Genomic DNA, 21,664 nt, shown 5'->3' on the forward strand with positions numbered 1-21,664 from the left:
CAGAGACTTCAACAGGCCACAGCACACCAAGACTGTCTTCAGTGGATCAAGCAGCACCATCGTCGAGCATTCACAATGGACTCCACCGACGCTCCTCATGCACCGAGCTTGAACTGTTAATCACCAACTGCATCCCAGCGAGGGCATACAGGACAGATCGACAACACTTGGGTGGACTCACCTGAGGTAACGCCTAAGGGTCTGGACTTCATCAGCACCGAGTTCATGTCCAGACGTACATGGTTAAATTATGGATGCGTGCCGAGATGCCCGGGTGCCATGAGCTGCACCTGTTCACCGCTGTCCTGCGCACTGCCTCTCGAAGCTGTCAGACTTGAGTTGTTTTTAGTTGTTTATCATTCCTTCCCACAGGTTGGACTTTGTTTTTGTTTTAATAGCATTTTAAAGGAATGTTGTGTCCTGCTAGACACGGTCTAGTGTTTTACCTGCCTCTCCCACGAGGGCTGGTCCATGCACCCACCCCACACCCATCTAAAACAAGCATCACCGGTCAGGTGACCCTGCCAATAAGTGCACATGCTCATGGCCAGGTCTAGGTACCATACTTGAGTGTCCGTGCCAATTATGTCTAAAGTATGTGGGCGTAGAGCCCACGACTTTACAAACGTAAACACAAGGGTCCTGTTTCCATTGTAGTTTTATTACAGTAGATTTAGGGGACATATCTAGCTCCTCTGCAGATCTGAGGCACTGCTGGTCTTCCAGAAGGAATACAAGTAGAGTCTATTATATTCAAAGTCTGTGAGATCGATTCCCAATTTTAGAATTCCAAACTCGCTCAAACGGGCAGGGATTTCAACAGTAAAAAGCTATAAGGTTGTCAAATATCTTAGTTAACCTGGTGCTCAGATGTCCGCTTCTAGGCACATTTAGTGGGGTTCCCTTTGATGTGATGATTAGTATGTTCAGGGCTTTAGGTGGGCTGGATAAAAAGCAGGTGGTGAGACGGGTCTCTGTCGGTCTGTCCATTCTTGCCCTCACTCTCGGGGTGGAATAAAATCCTAACTCTGCAGCAGCGCCCCCTTCACTGGCTTTGATGTAACTTCAAAGACACTCGTTCTAGTTCTTTCACAGTCTCATCATTCCAGAAGAGAAGCATTTTCTATATTATATACAATAAAGCCAAAGTTATTGCTTATTTAACTAATGCAACTAACAACCATTGGCAAAGCCAATAGTCCTGGCTTGCTGTAGGTGTAATATTTATTTGGATGCAATGACAAAAGTAGCAAATGTACTAGTGGGCGGCACGCTATGCTAAGCACAGATTTTTCAGCTCATGTGTGTTAAGCCACAACCGTAATTACATAGGCCACTCCTCTTTGCGAGACCCCCCTCCCACCTGTTTTTCCACCCCACTTAAAGCCCTGAGTATATTATGCTATCCGTGCTTTTATAGCGCACCGTGTGGGTATCCAGGCGCTGTGTAGCAGGTGACTGTTGTTTTGTCATCTATTAGATTACATTTAAAGTGAGAGCTCACGAGTCTGTGGTTTGATATTAGACTTTCTGACGTCATTTAATTGCAAATGTTTATGTTGGGGGGTGTAACGCTCAGAACACTCTTGCATGCATACAAACATACATGCATACATACATACATACATACATACATACATACACACACAGAAGAGGCCTTTTAGGCAACGCCTTTCAGCCATTGGCTACCGTGCTGCAGCTGGCTTTAGGCATTGGCTCAGGGGTTGTCCATCAGGAATGATATGACATCAAGCATTTCACGGAGATGAACTACTTATTCAGTCCACGTGCATATTGCCTTTAATTCATTTTTTAAAAATCTTTTTGTCATATTATGCTGAGGGCCCTTGCCCCCTTTTATATGTGGTTACCAACCAACTCATGCCAAGTCAACCACCCACAATTGGCCTGCTGCTGCCTTGCACCCTCACCCCATGGTTATGATTTCGGTCTGTCTTTGGGACATTTTTCAGTTCTGCCGTTAGATGGCGGCAGAGCATCAAATTAGAGAGCCGCAGGGACCGCGGTTGACCTCTTCCTCCTCTGGAGAATGCAATAAAAGCGGAAGCCAGCGAGCCCCGTCCCTCAAGGTGCGTGCAGTGCAGAGCAAGCGTAAGTGGGTCCATCTGCATTGCCACACAGTGTAGCGCCAAGAATGCACCAACACATCCAGGCAGCGCTCTCTGACATTCTGGGCCATGGGAAATATGCGATTTAACGGCTGCGAAGTTTTCCGCATAATTATGGAATTGCATCATTTGCCACATAATCCACCATCTGCTGCATAATCTGCAGATTTAACATTATTTTTTTAACTCAAACCAATGAACATTACTATAAACACATCCACTCCTGTTGTCGTGCAGTGGAAGGCCCTTTTAGTAGTTGACTAGTCTGCTTTCTATGACTTATTGTGTAGTTGGGTGTTAGACTGGTACTAATGAGGTGAAACCTTTGTCCGGACAGTGTTAGCCTGACTAGCATGCATTGGTAATGCATCGGTTTTGCCTTTGTAATGAATAAAGAGCTGTTTTCATCGATCATCGTCCGGCAGAAGGAAAGAGCAGAGAGAAGGAAAGAGCTCCCTGACAGATACCACAGGAGTGGAGAACATGTGGCTCAGCACCAGAGCTGGCGACTCAAGAGCTGGGGAAGCAGGTTTGATTCTCGGCGGTGATGCACAACATCTTGTGATTTTATGCAAATCACTTAATCTCTCTGGGATTTTGCTGTGATAGTAAAAGACAAAACTTCATGAAAATATAGTCCCACCAAAGCTGATGTCAACTGTATTTCGGTCGCGGGAAACTGATAAGAGAAGCAGACGAGGAACAAGCATTGGGAAATGCAGGAAAATATGCTACAGCCAGTAGAAATGGAGGAAAGATAAGTGGCACTCACAAGAACCAATGAGAAGCCAGGAAAGAGCGGAGGTGGGATGTAAGTCCTTTTTAGGTTTACATGAAAAACAATAGATTTCTCAAGCACAGCGCAATCTAATAATGACAAAATAATAAAGTAATACCATCACAAAATGTGCCATATTGTGCTGTGTAATTTTACTTTTATTCACTTTTATTGATCCATAATTTGTTCATCCCTTCAACTTAAGTGGCCATGCTGTTAGTCACTGTAGAGGAATGTAACAATCACCTGCCTTAAGCTGGTGGTACCTAAGGGAGAGCACAGGCATTGTTTCTGCAAATGAATACATCTCACTCCAACATGGTTCCTGTGCGGCCCCAAGCAGTCCGGCCCTGCTCTTTGCCCCGCTCCATGTTCATTCTCCACGACATGGGCTCCTCTTCCTCTGTAGGGGGCTGTCCCCTGCACTACCTCCACCCTTGTAGTGCTGTCCTCCACCCCATTACCAAGCACTGCTTCTCCCAAGGAGCGCCCACTGTCCATATTTTCCGGCACATGGTGTCTCCCCCCCCTGCAGCACTCTCTCTGCCACACCCCTGCGCTGCCACTCTGCTGATGGCACATTGTGTACCTTCTCCTGCCTTACCTGGCCCACTGCAGCCCAGCTGTTCTTTCAAAGATGCGATTCCTTCCCTAGTAATGCGCTCCCTGCCTCACCCCTGCACTGCCTCCGCCTCAGTGGTGCACTGTGTACCTTACCTGGCCTGCCCCTCCCGCCGTTACCTTCCAAGGTGTGGCCCCTTCCCCAGTAGGGCACTCCCTGCCTCACCCCTGCACTGCCTCGCCCTCAGTGGTGCACCGTGTGCCTTACCTGGCCTGCCCCTAACGCTGTTACCTTCCAAGGTGTGGCCCCTTCCCCAGTAGGGCACCCCCCGGCTCACCCCTGCACTGCCTCGCCCTCAGTGGTGCACCGTGTACCTTACCTGGCCTGCCCCTCCCGCCATTACCTTCCAAGGTGTGGCCCCTTCCCCAGTAGGGCACTCCCTGGCTCACCCCTGCACTGCCTCGCCCTCAGTGGTGCACCGTGTACCTTACCTGGCCTGGCTCTCCCGCCGTTACCTTCCAGGGTGTGGCCCCTTCCCCAGTACGGCACTCCCCGGCTCACCCCTGCACTGCCTCCGCCTCACTGGTGCACTGTGTGCCTTACCTTGCCTGCCCCTCCCGCAGTTACCTTCCAAGGCGTGGCCCCTTCCCCAGTAGGGCACTCCCCGCCTCACCCCTGCACTGCCTCCTCCTCAGTGGTGCACCTTGTACCTTACCTGGCCTGCCCCTCCCGCCTTTACCTTCCAAGGTGTGGCCCCTTCCCCAGTAGGGCACTCCCTGGCTCACCCCTGCACTGCCTATCCCTCAGTGGTGCACCGTGTACCTCACCTGGCCTGTCCCTCCCGCCGTTACCTTCCAAGGTGTGGCCCCTTCCCCAGTAGGGCACTCCCTGCCTCACCCCTGCACTGCCTCCGCCTCAGTGGTGCACCGTGTACCTTATCTGGCCTGCCCCTCCCGCCGTTACCTTCCAAGGTGTGGCCCCTTCCTCAGTAGGGCACTCCCCGGCACACCCCTGCACTGCCTCGCCCTCAGTGGTGCACCGTGTACCTTACCTGGCCTGCCCCTCCTGCTGTTACCTTCTAAGGTGTGGCCCCTTAGCCAGTAGGGCACTCCCTGCCTCACCCCTGCACTGCCTCCGCCTCAGTGGTGCACAGTGTACCTTACCTGGCCTGCCCCTCCTGCCGTTACCTTCCAAGGTGTGGCCTCTTTCCCAGTAGGGCACTCCCCGACTCACCCCTGCACTGCCTCCGCCTCAGTGGTGCACTGTGTACCTTACCTGGCCTGCCCCTCCCACCATTACCTTCCAAGGTATGGCCTCTTCCCCAGTAGGGCACTCCCCGGCTTACCCCTGCACTGCCTCGCCCTCAGTGGTGCACCGTGTACCTTGCCTGGCCTGCCCCTCCCGCTGTTACCTTCCAACGTGTGGCCCCTTCCCCAGTAGGGCACTCCCTGCCTCACCCCTGCACTGCCTTGCCCTCAGTGGTGCACCGTGTACGTTACCTGGCCTGCCCCTCCCGCAGTTACCTTCCAAGGTGTGGCCCCTTTCCCAGTAGGGCACTCCCCGCCTCATGCCCAGAACTGCCTCCGCCTCAGTGGTGCACCGTGTACCTTACCTGGCCTGCCCCTCCCACCGTTACCTTCCAAGGTGTGGCCCATTTCCCAGTAGGCCACTCCCCGCCTCACCCCTGCACTGCCTCCGCCTCAGTGGTGCACCGTGTGCCTTACCTGGCCTGCCCCTCCCGCCGTTACCTTCTAAGGTGTGGCCCCTTCCCCAGTAGGGCACTCTCCGCCTCACCCCTGCACTGCCTCCGCCTCAGTGGTGCACCGTGTACCTTGCCTGGCCTGCCCCTCCCGCCGTTACCTTCCAAGGTGTGGCCCCTTCCCCAGTAGGTCACTCCCCGGCTCACCCCTACACTGCCTCGCACTCAGTGGTGCACCGTGTACCTTACCTGGCCTGCCCCTCCCGCCGTTACCATCCAAGGCGTGGCCCCTTAGCCAGTAGGGCACTCCCCGCCTCACCCCTGCACTGCCTCGCCCTCAGTGGTGCACTGTGTACCTTACCTGGCCTGCCCCTCCTGCCAGTTACCTTCCAAGGCGTGGCCCCTTCCCCAGTAGGGCACTCCCCGCCTCACCCTAAGGCACGGCGAGCTTTCCCATTGCTCTGAGCCCCACATCATTGTTGTGAGGCTCTCGTATAATGCAGCGACATCTGCTTCTAGTCACAGACGAATGCACTGTCGAAATATAATGAAAACCACTCAGAGCGGACTGTCGCTGTCACCCAATCAGGACAGGGCACAGCCGGCGGCTGCAGGAAGCATCACCGAGCCAGGAAGAGTCCTTCAACTAACACAACCCTGGCTGGGTGAAGTGTGTGTCATTTCCTTTTTTGCAAATTACACTTTTTTTTATAAATGACATAAAATCACAAGAAATACTGATCCAGCAATAGATGCTATTGTTTGTGCAAGATCTTTGCATTCAGTGTGAGTGAGGCGCTGAATAATACAAAAACTAGCATTCATAACGCAAAACAAAACTGAAATCCCTCAATCATAATTTACCGAGCTAGCTATACCTGGCATGCGCTGCCAATGACGTCAAATAGTACATCACTCGCAAAACGTTAATTGGCAACATTGATGGCATCACTGATGACGTCTCAAGTGACATCCTTAAAGGCATCAGTGGTGACATCACTGATGACATCATCCAAGCTCCTTCTCATATAGCTCTTGGAGCCGCTTGATTATTAAAAAAAAAAATGGAAGTAGTTATTAATGAGCCCATAAACACAGGCACCATAGATTTACTTTATGTACATGTCTACACGTATGAAATAGAAACAGTGTAGAATTGGAAACAGGTGTCATTCTGTATGGTAAAAGTTACATGGTGCACACGTGAGCTACCAGTGAAGTCATACGTGCAAGCGGGGACTTCAGTCCAACAAGGCAGTGACTGAGCACAACTGAGTGAGATGCAGTCGCACGTTACAAACAGGTTTTTGCCTTAATCCAAAGTCCTGCTGCCAAAACGTGTGAAAAACTAAGGCTTCTCCTCACAATACATTGTGCACCTGTGAATTTCTGTCTGCACTAACGCTAAAGAGATATTATAGTGCCATCAACAATTTCCATATAAACTATGGGGCAGATTTACAAGAAAGTGACGCATCTGTAGAGATGCGTCACTTTACCTGCGCCAACATGCAAAACCATTCCGTCACCATGGATGCGCCGTATTTACAATACGGCGCACCATGGCGCAAGGATTGACAGATGCATCAGAAATTCTGATGCATCTTTTGATGGAAAAGTCACGCATTTCTGGAGTCGTGTCGCAAGCACGACGCAACTCCAGCAATGCTCAGGGGCGCCCTATGCCTAACATGCTGCGTCATTCCTTACGCCTGCTTCAAGCAGGCGCAGGGTTTTGATGCAGCATGGATGTAAAAGTGACTCAGTGAAATCTTGTAGATTTCACTGCATCAATTTTGCGGGGCTTCCTGCGACGGAACACCCACCCTGCATACATTAAACCTGACGCAGGTTTAATGTGGTGCAGGGCTTCACAGCGTGACGCATCTCCCTAGATGCGTCACGTTGTAAATGGGCCACAACTTTTACGCTGCCGCTGCGTCACAAAAGTGACGCAACGACGGTGCAAAAGTGACGCAAGGGGCTTGTAAATCTGCCCCTGAAGGTTTATAAAGTGCTCATATTTGTTTCCTTATATTCAGTGGAAATTCTGAGACATTATACAGTGTTGTAGAATGTTTAATCTATGAGGGACTCACAGACGGTTCTAGTTGCAGTATGATTGTAAGTGTTGCTAAAACAGTGCACCATTCTGCCTATTTCAGTCATATGTGTAGGGTACTTTACAAACCGCAGACAGTTGTCCCTAGGGCTTGGCGGGTGCCTGCCTTCTCACTGCCCCATTTACAGATGTGAAGCAGTTCACTTCAAATAAAGGGACAGATTTACAAGCCCCTTGCGCCTTATTTGCGTCCTATTTACAACGTGACGCATCTAGGGAGATGTGTCACTTTGTAAAGCCCTGCGCTCACATGAAACCTGCATCAGGTTTCATGTGGGCGTTACGGCGCAGGGGGGGCGTTCCCTCGCAGGTACACCTCGTAAACGTGATGCAGTGAAATCTACAAGATTTCACTGGGTCACTTTTACGGCCATGCTGCGTCAAAACCCTGCGCCTGCTTGAAGCAGGTGCAAGGAGTGACGCAGCATGTTAGGCATAGGGTGCCCGTGAGCCTTGCTGGAGCCGCGTCGCGCTTGCGACGCGACTCCAGCAATGCGCCGCCTTTACGAAGGGGGATGCGACATGCATCTGCCCATCCGTGCGCCACAGCGTGGCCGCATTGTAAATGCGGCGCATCAGTGGTGGCGCACGGGTGGTTTTGCCTGTCGCAAGTGTTCTGGCGCGTCCCTGCTGATTTGCAGAGATGCGCCAGACCTTGTAAATATGCCCCTCAGTGTCTTCTGAGGTGTTTAACGGGACAATCTAATTAAGGCAACTAGTGACCAAACACTGCTTTTGAACTGCAATCAAGGGTTAATGAGCTGCTCAACTCAATAATGTCTACAGAGCCATTGAAGGAGCATTTACGTGTCTTACACTCCTCAATACCAGTAAAAAGGAGCTTGGGGACACTAAATACTATGCAGTAATATATATATATATAACTACAATTAGGTAGATGGAAAGTCCTTTGGTGGAATCCTTAGAAATGGTCACACTGCCAACAGGCCCTAAAACCTAAAACCACAATCCCCCTGCCTGTACCCAACCCATATACAGGAGTGTCATCCTCAAAAAGACAGTCCTACTGGCTACGTTAGGGTATCAAGGTTTTACCACATTGCTAGAAGCTAAAATATGTCATATTTAACACATGCAACAACACTGACATATTTTGGAATGGTGCCACCTTGAATTACTTTCATTAACACATGTAACCCTTCACTTAATAGCCACATTGTCACCAAAGCATGATTAATTCTAATTAATGTATGCAAGAGCCCTTACATTACTCTCAACATGTTTGAAATGTGGCCTTATTAACCCCACCCCAAACAGAATGACCTGCACTCTATAACTTATGTGCCAAAGGCACTGGCTCCAGGTGGGCTGCATGTCTGGCCGCCCCAAGCACACTGTTTAGTTTGATGGTGGCCCTCCTGCACATTTCTTAGCCATTGCAGGGGCTTATGGAATTCAACAGTGCCCAAGGCTCGGGATATTTTTGGGGCAGATTCACTGTTTTGCAGGAAGGCTTTCCTACTAGATATGTGTCCTCGGACCATGTTTTTCTATTCTTTCTGAAAGTGGGTGTCAGTGCCCATTGGGGAAGCTGCATCATCCCTGTCCACTGCTGTCTTCCTATATGCATGCTGAGTGGCCCTTCCCTTTAAAATAAATACGGCCATGGGAGATGGGTCCCTAGGGCATAAAGAGGCTCGGCGGGGGGTAACGTGCCCCCCTCCCGCTTAGAATATATATGGCCCTGGAGGATGGGGTCCCCAGGGCCTAATGAAGGTTTGGGAAGGGGGCCACACAGTCTCCTCCCTTTTATTCAAAATTTCAGCATCAGAGTAAGGGGTTCCTAGGGGTTAATTAGGCTCAGGGAGGGGGACAGGGTGTACCCACCTTTTATTAATTACTCGGTTCCAGGAGATCGGGTCCCCAGTGCCAAATGCGGCACAGGGAAGGGGGGCCACATGGCTCCCTTCCATTTATAATGTAATACGGCTCTAGGGAAGGGGTTGCCAGGGCCAATTGAGGGTTGGAGAGGGGGCTGCACTTCCCCTCCCATTAATATATATGTTTTGCCACAGGGGTTAGTTCCCTGGGACTCAAAGGCTAACCCCATGGCGAGCGCTCCAAAGGTAGTGCGTGGTGTGGAGTTAGCAGCCTGTTAGGGGTTTGGCTACAGGACCTGGCAGAAGGCCAAGCCCTGTGGCCAAAACCCCACTGCACAGGGCCAAAGGCTGTGTGCAGTGTCTGGTTGGCTGCCTGAGGGGAGATGGAAGCAGGACCTGACTGCAAGATAGTCCCTGCAGCTAACCCCACATCATGAATGACCAAAGGCCATGCACAGTGTGGGGTTGGCTACCTCTGGATGGCTGCCTGTGGGGAGTTGGATGCAGGTACCGGCTGGAAGCTAGGTCCTGTGGCCAACCCCATGCTGTGCGCAACAAAAGGCCACGCGCAGTGTGGGGTTGGCTACCTCTGGATGGTTGCCTGTGGGGAGTTGGATGCAGGTACTGGCTGGAAGCAGGTCCTGTGGCCAACCCCATGCTGTGCACAACAAAAGGCCGTGCGCAGTGTGGGGTTGACTGTCTGCACGGTTGTTGCCTGCCTCCGGCTGGTTTGGCCATAGGGCCTGGACACAGGCCAAGCCCTATTGCCAATCCCTTGCTCTCCATGACCAAAGGCTGTGTGCAGGGTATGGTTGGCTGCCTGTGGATGGGATGTTTTGTTTGCACCATTTGTGGCATGGAGTCCATACATTTCTCAGAATACAGTGCACACAAGACATCAGGATGGAGGACAATCGATTTAAATGGTGACGAGTGGCAGTGGCGGCTGCTTCCGGGAAGCTGTAGTTAGGCAGGGATGGGGATAGGGAGGCAGGGGAGTCGCCGCCTCTTCTCCTTCCTTTTCCTGGCCTATTGTCAAACAGGAAGCAGGAAGCAGCCAGGCTCCCCTGAGCCAATCACAACTCCGCAATGCAGCATTGTGCTTGGTCTAAGCACTCTGGTTTGGCGCTCAGACAGGGAATGCAAGCCTGGGCATGCATTACAGCCTGGGTGGAGAATATGCAAAGTGTGCATGAATGTTTGGCTGGCCCAAGATGGCCGGCCAAACATCCATGCACAGTTACAGAGTGCCACCACTCGTCCCCCCCACTCTGCCCAGCCCCACTTCCTTAGCATGGAAAAATAAAATGATAATAACCTTGCGAGTGCCCATTAGTATCAGGATTAGTGATGGGAAAGATTATGAACGGTCGTTGTGAAAAGATTATTTGCCTTGATGAAGTTTGATGTGTGTGAGCGAGATGTGTTGGCTGTATGTTATTAAGTGAATTGGAAAGAAAATAAAGAATTGGATTTTATCAACACCATTTCAAGATGTGTGAAGCTTTAATTTTTGGACTCATGAATGAGTTGCCTCTCCTTTGGTTGCATTTTCTAAAATAATGTTTTATAATGTGACCTGTTTTATTTCTTATCGGCATTTGTATTGTGATCTTAATATTTTTCCCTTTTTATTTTTGTGCTAAGCTTTTGATTCCCTTAATGGATCTATATTGAGTTACCTTATGGGTAATGTTTCATTTTTTTTACTTTCCAGTGCGATATCTATGGTGTTTTCAGTGCCTGTGCGGAGTGAGTGCAGTGGATACTCGGTCCAGCTCTTTGTGGCAACTAAGAGCTGTCTAGGTATCTTTTTGTAGTAGAAACTTCATTGTTTGTTTTATATTAATAGATTCTTTAGTAGTGCAGTTTGAGCAAGATGGATTGTGAGCAGTGTCTTGAAGGCTTCCCACTGGAAGTACTGAACCCTGGATTGCCCCGAACATGGTGAGGCCTGTCTTTAGTGGTGTTGCAAGATATAGCGTCAATATAAAGACCTTTTTACCTCTCACTTTCTCTCAGTTCTTTATTGAGGACGTATTTTGTATATGTATACAGAACAGTTTTTGAGGGACAGTAATGCCACACTGAAGACCCACTCGACAGGTACCGGGTGGACTCACACAAACCTCCATGAGATGAGACAGTTCCAGGATTTGAAGTTTTTGGTGCAAGTGCTAAAGCAGCTATCCTTGTCATTATACTGGTCTACTACTCCCTTGATGGCAACTGCTCTTTTCCAGCAAATCATACGTAGAGATCGATATTTGTTTCCGCAGTGGATGCTGCAACTTGTGGACAATGCTACGTCGTTGCCACGAGATGATCCCGATTGCGAATGTCTCTTCAAGATTCAGTCTGTTCTTGACCATGAAACTGATCATTTCTCAGGAATCTATGTTCCAGGTCACGATATAACTGTGGAGGAGTCTCTGGTCCTGTTCAAGGGATGTTTTGGTTTTCCAACAGTACATACCCAGTAAGAGAGTATGTTATGGTAGTGAGCTGCATATGTTATGTAAAAGTGCCACCAGATAAACATGTGATTTAAGGTTGTACTCCAGAAGGAGTTCTTCATTTGATCCCAGTTGTCCTACTTTTGAAGTCAGTGAAACAATTGTGTGGGAACTTACATGGACACTTTTTTGCCAAGGCCACGATCTATACATTGCCAATTTTTAAAGAAGGGTGCAATTATGTATGTGCCATGTGGCACAATCCACTCTAACCTTAAAGGTCACCCTCTAGAGCTTTTGTATGAAAAAGCTGAAAAGGGGACAGAGCACTGCCTTGCGTGGCAATAAACTATTTGCTTTGAACATTTCTGGCAGAAGAGATGTCCACAGGGTTAAAGCTATTCACACTGAAAGTACTTCACCTGTGACTGTTTGGTGAAGTTGCTGAAGTGCACAGACCAGTATGCATTCTGTCATACACCAGGACATGGGAGATGATCAAAGATTGACCCCTTAACATGCTGCTCGCAAGTCATACATCTGGTGCAAGAAATTGGCTGTTCATTTCTTTAATTTTGCATGCTTTCATTGCTTTCAAAGGTCATTCTCCAGAATCCAAGATGTCTTTTGCATAGTTTCAGCAGTCTGCTTTAGGCATCCTTGCTGCAGTACAGCAAGCAGGTGCTCCTAGAATCAGAGTGGTGGAGGATGTGTTAGATAGGAAGAGAGACACTTTTCTGAATATGCTCCACCAAAAACTAAAAAAGACTTTCTTGTCCCAGATGGAGAATCTGTGTTTGAAGAGGTCTAGGAAAGGAGAGCTGTATGTACTGCCCAGAGTGTCCCCCTAATCCTAGCCTATGTCTGCCCCATGTTTTAAACTGTACCATAAACAACGTACGCATTGGAATCAACCACAAGCGTAAAAGGCGACTGACCTTATGATCTGCATTACTATTTATTTCCATTTTGAAACCAGGTTGCCAATTGTTTGATATGTTTAGTAACATCTATTCTGCATGCAAGTAAATTTGGGTTCGAATATTCTAGAAATTGGGGGGCTTTTTTCAATTTGAAAAAGAAACTGAAATGAATGTGCTTTCTTTAATGAAATATTTGTTTTTTCTGTATTTGCTTTGTGTGTGGTCAGTTCATTCTGGGAGTGTTTTAGAACTGAATGTGGCGTGGAGCTTCATGGGGATGTCTAAGTGGTGGTTGGCTGGTGGTGTATATATGTGTGTGTGTGTTTGCTGGTTGGAGGTGTATATTATGGCAGTTTACTGACAGTCTGTGTGTGTAGTGGTGGTTGAGTGGCATCATATGAAGTGGCAGTTGACTGGCGTGTGTGTCCAGTGGTGGCTGACTGACAGTAGGGATGTGGTTGGAGGCGGGTTGACTGGTGGTATGTTTGAGAAGTGGCAGTTTACCAGAGGTGTGTGGGTGGGTCAGCAGCTGGCTGACAGTATGTGTATGTTGTGACTTACAGATGGTGTGCTTGGAAGTTAGTTGATGTCTGGGTTATTGGTGATGTGACCGATGTGTCAGTCCAACAGTGTTTTCTGCATTTTTATTTTTGTGAAATCATTAGTCAATAACATTTACTTTTTGAACTTTTCACTCACCCTCGTGTCAAATCCAACCAGAGTATTTGTACTTAATTAGTGGATGGGTGTACTATATTATTTATCTTTTATGACCTTCGCTGCAAGGGTGCACACTGTTTCTAGGGAAAGCCGACCAATACCACATATTTTTGTAAACTACATTGCCGGTGGAGTCCGGGGTGGGGTGCCTCTTGTGGATTCCACAACATTTTACTCACAATGTCCTGCGTACCTCAAATTTTTGCCTAAAATCACACATGTTACTTACAGTTTTATGAAGTGAACTTCTGGATTCTGCGGGGATTAACACAATTCCTACCACCCAGTGTTTCCCACATGTCCGATAAAAACATCTCCCACTTTTGTGGCCGGACCTTGTGTCTGCTGACAGCAATGGATCAATCAAGAGTCACTTTTCTTTGCAAAACAATAAAAACCAGATGCCTGATCTGTAGGTTCAGCCAAGAAAGAAAATATTCCTGTGTCACTTCAGCCTACTGATGCCCCCCTGGATCCAGCGCCGACAGGCCTACTCTAGAACTTTGACCCTAAACTTACTTCACTGATCAGGGTGCTGATGTGAAGTCCTCCTCACAGGTCTGTATAACTTCTGAATTTATGGAAGGCATAATTACCTGGTTCTTATAAAAACCCAATCTAGACTTCCCCTCATACTTGCTAACTTTAGGCCTATTATCAAACTGTCTGTCTTGGTCAAAATCATGAATGAATTTTACAACTTCAACAACATTAGGACAATAGGAACTGTCTCTCAACCCTCAAGCAGGCTTTGGGCTCCTGGGATTAACACTGAGGTGGCTGATGAGGGGGCAGGCTGGATGCTGGACATTCTCAACCTGTCAGCAGCTACCCTTAACCACAATTCAACAACTGATGTATATGAGTCAACTCCAGTTCAACCGTGCCAAAACGGACTGAATCTTGTTTAGGGAAAAGCTCAATGACTCAAGATCCACCCCTTGCCTTCCCTGCTGGTTCAATCTCTGAGACTAGCCTCTTCCACATAAAATGTGCATCACCATTAAAAGCAGAATATATTTGGAGTCCCAAATTGGTCAAATAGTGCCTGGTTGCTCATGCCATATATAACTCCAGACTGGAACACTGCATTTGTACATCTGCAGGTCTCTCTGCAGCTTCAATAGGACAACAACAGCGCGTCTGAAAAGCATGTGTATGGGCAGAGGTTGGCCCAAGGAAAGGGATGATATCTCCCGAGCAGGGAAGCTGTTACACTGGTCCCAGCCTCTGGCATAATCAATTACAAGGTAGCACAAATTATGTACTAACTCTACTACTATTTAGGACTTGGATCTCTTAAACCGAGAGTTCCTATGTACTCTGAAAGTTGTACTGTACATAATCAGGATCACACTTAAAGCCATGGGCTGTTGAGCCTTTTCAATGCCAAGCCCGGTTGTACCGAACTCAAATGCAGTACGACTTACAATGCCATCCTCAATCATCAGCTTCATGCCATCCTTAAAAACCTATTTATTTTAAGCCTGCAGTTAGATAGGCACCAGGAGAGCTCGTTTAAGGCCTCACAAATGCTATCACTCAGACAGTGATCCATAGTGTAAGAACAATGGTCACCCTACCTTGTTTTGCTGAATTTTATTGCTGGTCTATGGACTCTGAACAGTGCTGTTGAGTACCCAATGTATTTGCTCTGTCCCCTAAAAGCACATAGAGTTGGCTAATTCCTGATTGGCATATTCAACTTACTTTTAAAGTCCCTAGTACATGGTACTCTCTGTACCCAGGGCCTCTAAGTGGAATACCCCTCACCGCACACCCTAGTTCACTAAGTTTACATCAGCCTTAAAAACCTACTTATCATAAGACCAGGTCTTCGATCGACTCCAAGGGACCTCATGTAAGGTGGTATACGCATAACACATGCTATCACTCATCACTTAGGTATAGAAAGGCTCAGGTGAGTGCTAACCTTATGATGCAGGACTGAAAAGTAAGTATCAGTGTGAAGAAAGTGATGCAGGCCACTAGGATGCGGATAGCGGTAATGTAGTAAAAAGGTGAAACACATGGAAGAGAGCTGGCAGCTGGTCCTTTGGGATGTCAATGGGTGGCATCTGGAGGCCAACATGTAAAACACGTATGATGCTGGTTGGTGCTCATTGGGCGGTGTGTAGGTATGTGGCAGCAGGGCTGCTAAGAGTTGCAAGTACAATGAAGAGAGTGAGACTGGGTGTATGAACAATGGCACTGATACCCAGTGAACTATTGAGAGTGAGAATGTGTTAGAATGAGGTTGTGCAGAAGACAAATGAGATGCCATTTGGACCAAACTGAGTGCAAAATGAGGTGATGCTGATCCACTTTGAGGTGGGTTGACATAAAGCAGTGTGAATTAGTAACCACTGAGGAGTTAGTTTGAGTGTGGTGGTAAATGCCCACCAGGAGGTGTAGGCACACAACATAGAGGTGTGAAAGGGGTGAAGAATGGGTACAAGGAGGTTTGCACACATCAAGAAGATTGCACTCATCGCGCCCTTCCATGTGGTGGAGTGGGGTGGAGGTGTGGAGGGGTGAATATAATAAATACAAAATAAAAAACCTACCTGCTGCTGCACTGCCGGCCGCTGTTTCGGAATTCTTCTGCTCGGGGTCCCTGCACACTGCGCAGGCTCCCAGACACCAATCAAGACGCTGCTCTCATGAGAGCAGCACAGTGATCGGGCTGAGTGGGCTTGTTTAATGCCCTCTCAGCTCCTAGGAGCATGTGCCTCTACTCCACCCGGCTGTACAACACAGCCCGGGTGGAGAGAGATCAAAGCGCGCATGACGGGTTGGACGCCCTTAGACAGCTGGCCAAACCATCATGCACACTTTACAGGGTGATTTACTCCTCCCCTTGCACTTTTCGTGGCCCAAACCACCCAGACTTGGCTGCTTGCAGCAGAAAGAAAAATACAATTATAATAAAATGGTTTATTATCATTTTGTGTTTCCCGTTTCTGTCTGCTGCCTGTCACTCCCCAGGGTGGGTGATGCTCCTTCGCCATAGCGGAGGAGCCGCCGCTGGAAGAGTGTGAGTGAGGTGATGCAGGGCAACCATAAGTAGGTTTACATTAAAGAGACTTTTTGTAAGTATAACCCAAATGTTTCCCCTAATATAGAAAATCATCAATATTTGCCAAAGATCTTAAATTCTGTACCTGAAGAAATGAGCGTTGCTGTACCATGGCTGCTGCTGAACCAGAAGAAAGGCACAAGTCAGGATAATCAGGCTGGCTAGGAAATGTACCCCAATGGAGACCAAAACAGGAAATGAGATCAGGTGCCTCAGAGGTCTGTAGGGAGATAGCCCTGGGGATGCTTTGTTTAAGGTTACTGAAAGACAAGAACAATATGCACGTGTTTATAAAGCAATAAAATACAATGTTCAATTTTGATTCAAAGTTAGGGTGCTTTCTCATAAATGGATGTTCCTTATGAGGGAAGTGACAGTTGATGCCAAACTACACATCCCAACTCCAGTGAGTAACCACATAGTGAGAGGCTATCCATGCCACGATATCTGAAAGAGTGTGGAGTATATGTGAGGGTGAATGAGTGAGTGAATGCATCAATAAGTGCTCGAGTGCCTGCAGGAGTGAGTGCATGCAGGAATCACAGGGCCTGATTCACAGAACTAACTTAAGACAAAATCCTAAACTTACTACCATTTTGGTATTCACAGAAGGCACTTACTCATTTTGGTATTCACAGAAGTTAGGAGTCCTAACTTTAAGACTCCTAAATGCCTTCGGTGAATACCAAAAGTCTTAAAGTTAGGATTTTTCTCAGTTTAGTAGTAGTATTGTTAGGACTCCTAACTTTAGGACTCCTAAATGCCTTCTGTGAATACCGAAAGTCTTAAAATTAGGATTTTTCTCAATTTAGTAGTAGTAAAGTTAGGAGTCCTAACTTTAGGACTCCTAAACTGAGAAAAATCCTAATTTTAAGACTTTCGGTATTCACAGAAGGCATTTAGGAGTCCTAAAGTTAGGACTCCTAACTTCTGTGAATACCAAAGTGAGTAAGTGTCTTCTGTGAATACCAAAATGAGTAAGTGCCTTCTGTGAATACGAAAATGGTAGTAAGTTTAGGATTTTGTCTTAAGTTAGTTCTGTGAATCGGGCCCACAGAGTGCAATTATAGAGTTCTCCTAATGAAACAAACCATCTTTGGAAGGCTATGGGATTTTGAAGACCTCTGTGAATTTTATTAGACCATTTCCTTCAATTTGTTGAGAATAGGTTGCAGCTCAGTGGACCAAGAACTAGTAGGCAAAATAGTGTATAGATCAGAGTTGGCTACTGGTAGTGCTCATACCAATATTTCCTTGAAGATAGGACGTGTTCTGGAGATATGGCAAGTGGGCATTTTAAAAACATTAGACATATAAGCCATCCCACTTGAAGATGCCCCTGTAAGTAACTTGTAAATGAAAGAGTACTTGTGCCCAAAGTTTTGCTCTAAAAAACGCGACCGGTGCAATTAAATGTGAGTCTGTGGAATACCACTGCTGCATAGTCCTAAGTCCACTTCAGGCCTCTTTAATTCACTAACATACATTCTATGTACCTTCAGCTCTCTCTTGCAGGTTTCTGATGTCTTCCTTGTGGTGGCTTTTGCTTCTTTCTCTTCCTCCTTCTTTCCAGTTTGTGTGTTTTCCCTCTCTGCAGATGTCTGGTGCAGAAAAATATGTGCCAGTCCCACAAATAACTGCATGTGCCCCCTACTGGCAACCACTGGCTCAAATTAAGCACTGATATGTCCCCTGGGGGGCAGAATGTACACTAGACATCAGAGATATATTTTATTGTACAAAAAAACAAACTGATATGTGGTTGCACAACCCTGGTGTTAGTCCTATCCTCCAGCCCTAAAATCCCAACAGCCTTTCTGCCCACCAGAGGACATTTTGAGTATTTTGACCATAGTTTTGACATGTGGGCTGTCAAGTTAGGAGTATATCCAAAAGTCCTCCTACTTGCCAAGGTGACTGGCTAGACTATTCAGGCCTCCAACTCTGTCACCCAGCGATTCTAACTAAACCCCGTCATTTTCAAAACTAGACACCCAGGGGACTCCAGGAGCTGTGCCTCACATAGCTCTCAAATAGGACTTCTAGCTCAGAAGTGCTTGCAAACCTTAATCTTTGACGAGGAACACACATTTTACTCACACTTCGGTGGAGGAAAGTTTTCAGATACTGCAGGGTCACAGGAACATATGGGTCTTGGCCTGATTCACACAGGTTACCTAAGTGCAGAAACTCCGCAATCGTAAAGATACTACTCGTAACTTACCTTTGTGAACATGGAAAATTAAAGTTAGACTTTTGGTCTAAACTTAGAACAAAAGTCTAACTTTACCCTTGTGAACCAGGCCCCTTGTTGGAAGTCAAAAAACAAGAGATATCAAGAGACAACAACAATGCTGCGTCTGATAATAATGTTTCATTGTGCAGAGAAAAAGCATTTCATTTATAAGGTAATAGGTAATGAACGAAGAGAAGTAGGGACACAAATTATACATTTTAATTGCAACCAAGACTCAGGGGCATATTATCAAGGCAGCGCTATGAAATTATCGCCGCTTTTGCGTCCGTTTTCAGGTGAAAAGCGGCGATAATTTCATCGCCTTATCAGCAAAGACACGCTATCGCGTGTTTTGCTGACTTTGCGCCCGTTTCCAGCACGCCTAACTCGCTAATGAGATGCAAAGTAGGCGTGGCGTGAGACCAACCAGGGAAAATATCGCAACAGCAACAGCAGCTTCGCGATATTAACAAGGAAGGGTAGCGATTTTTAAAATCGCGTTAAGTATGCCTTAACGCAGGAGTTTAACGTCTGTTGAGTTCTGTAAAGTGCCTCTAGGGTCCAATATTTATACTTGGCAGCAGTCTTTGTGTGGGGGGACGCCCTCTCCTACCCCCATATTCTGTCTGGAAAGTTTTCCCTCTCCCTCTGTCAAGGCTCCAAAGTGTCTGGGGTGCTAAAGAACAGGTCTCATGTTAGATTTGTTTGTGTGTGCAGGAGGCAAACCCCTTTGAAGTATAAGGCTGGGTACAGCTCCTCCCCAGTCAGTCTTCCAGGATGGTCCATCCGGTTCACACCTAAGCCCCCTTTGTGTCACTGTCTGGAAGGAATACACAAGTCTTAACAGCAGAACTATTTACAGTCATGTCAAACCAGGACAGTGGCAGAGGGCATAAATGGTTGGGACAAGAAAATGAACCTTTTTTAAAAGTGGCATTTTCAGAATTGTGTCTTGGAATCCAACGTTATCATTAAAGAGGATTTTAAATTACAATTAATTAGAGTGTAAACTCTATGGGGCCGATTCACAGAACTAATCTAAGATAAAATCCTAAACGTATTACTTTTGTTATTCACAGAAGGCATTTAGTAGTAGTAAAGTTAGGACTCCTAACTTTACTACTACTAAACTGAGATAAAATCCTAAACGTACTACTTTTGTTATTCACAGAAGGCATTTAGTAGTAGTAAAGTTAGGACTCTTAACTTTACTACTACTAAACTGAGTTAAAATCCTTAACGTACTACTTTTGTTATTCACAGAAGGCATTTAGTAGAAGTAAAGTTAGGACTCCTAACTTTACTACTACTAAACTGAGATAAAATCCTAAACTTACTACTTTTGTAATTCACAGAAGGCATTTAGTAGTAGTAAAGTTAGGACTCCTAACTTTACTACTACTAAACTGAGTTAAAATCCTTAACGTACTACTTTTGGTATTCACAGAAGGCATTTAGTAGTAGTAAAGTTAGGACTCCTAACTTTACTACTACTAAACTGAGATAATATCCTAAACTTACTACTTTTGTTATTCACAGAAGGCATTAGGAGTCCAAACTTTACTACTACTAAATGCCTTCTGTGAATACCAAAATTAGTAAGTTTAGGATTTCATCTCAGGTTAGTTCTCTGAATCGGCCCCTATATATCTATTGGTTGGTTCCCAGTCCGAACTCAGCACTTACTAACTGTAATAAGGTAATCCAGTGTTAATTAATGGGAGAGGTGGCCATACAACAGTGAAATACAAGTTTATGATCTTTTTCTACCAGGATATGTAAAGCCTGAGAACACATGTCCTACATTTCAATTCATTGAACTCTGCCTAAGAGCCTGTAGGGCCTACGAAAGGGGTCACTTATAAGTATTAAAAAAGAAGGTTGAGGCCTACCTAAAGGCTTATTTTGCCAAGTTGAAATGGCAGTTTGAAACTGCACTGCAGGCTGCAGTACCAGGCCTGAGACATGTTTTAAAAGTCTACTTTAGTGGGTGGCACAATACGTGCTGCAAGCCCGCCAGTAGCATTTCTTTTGAATACCCCGGTACGCGCAGAACCATTTGCTAGAGACCTACTCGTAAATTAAATGTAGCATTTAGGTGTAGGGCAATTTTACCTTGTGTGAATAAGAGACCAAGCCCTTTAGCATTGATTAGCAGTGGTAAAAAGCACAGATTTCCAAAGGCAACAAAAACAGGTTCAACAACACAATGCAAAATTCTGGGGGCGACCCTGCAAAAAGGGCCAGGTGCATCAGAAAATAACAAACATGCTACTATTCGGTGTTCCCACCTCTGCTCCTAATTATCGGAATTGTTTGGCATGTCACCCATCACAAGAAGGGCCACTTACGCAACACGGAGACATCTAGATTTTCTTTGGAATTCTAATCTTTCAACTGCAGTATTTGGGTTCAGGGCTAACCGGTACCCAAGGAAGCAGACATTTATAAAATCTTAACACTTGGAGAAACCCAAGGTATGTCTTATATGGAGCCTGCCACTTTTTCTAACCAAGAATGTCCTGCAGATATCAAACTTTTGATAAATTACATATTTGCTTCCCTTGTCTGGGAAGAAAAGTTGCAGAATATGTCTGTATCCACAGTACTCTGTCTACTTGGTATTTGTCTTCTTTCTGGCAATGTGGTGAATTGCAGTTTTGGTGCCCAGGGTGGTGTGAGTAGTGTGGTTTTTGTAGATACCATTATGTTTTTCACCTAGAAGGCCTGGAAACATCAACATTTGGATACATTTAAAATGTCCTTCACATTTCTAAAATGAAAAGATTTGGGGGTATATTATCAAGCACGGCGTTAAAATTATCGCCGCTTTATCGACAGGAAACTGCCGCTAAAGCGGCGATAATGGGCTTGATAATATGACGCAGAGAATTCCAATAGAAGCCCATGTTGACACTAGAACATGGGCTTCTATGGGAATTATCTGCGGCATATTATCAAGCCCATTATCACCGATTTAGCAGCAGTTTTCTGCCGCTAAAGCAGCGATAATCTTAACGCCGTTTCTAGATAATATGCCCCTTGGAATCTCTGGGAATTTTAAAAAGTCCTACCACCCTGCGTTCTTATATACATTTCCTGATAAAATAACACCCCTC

The 21,664-nt window shown here is 46.6% G+C and overlaps 1 protein-coding gene across 3 annotated transcripts in view; it reads right to left on the reverse strand.

The window, feature by feature from the left end:
- LOC146788638 (putative cation-transporting ATPase 13A4) overlaps positions 1–21,664 on the reverse strand; it is a 619,876-nt gene that overhangs the window by 75,214 nt on the left and 522,998 nt on the right. For all 3 annotated transcript variants that reach the window (XM_085635832.1, XM_085635831.1, XM_085635830.1), the window contains one exon: positions 16,395–16,569. In XM_085635832.1, the coding sequence (XP_085491958.1) occupies positions 16,395–16,569 (175 nt within the window). The remainder of the gene's footprint in view (positions 1–16,394; positions 16,570–21,664) is intronic.

Source organism: Triturus cristatus, chromosome 11, assembly GCF_964204655.1.
Source record: "Triturus cristatus chromosome 11, aTriCri1.1, whole genome shotgun sequence".
Classification (NCBI taxonomy): domain Eukaryota; kingdom Metazoa; phylum Chordata; class Amphibia; order Caudata; family Salamandridae; genus Triturus; species Triturus cristatus.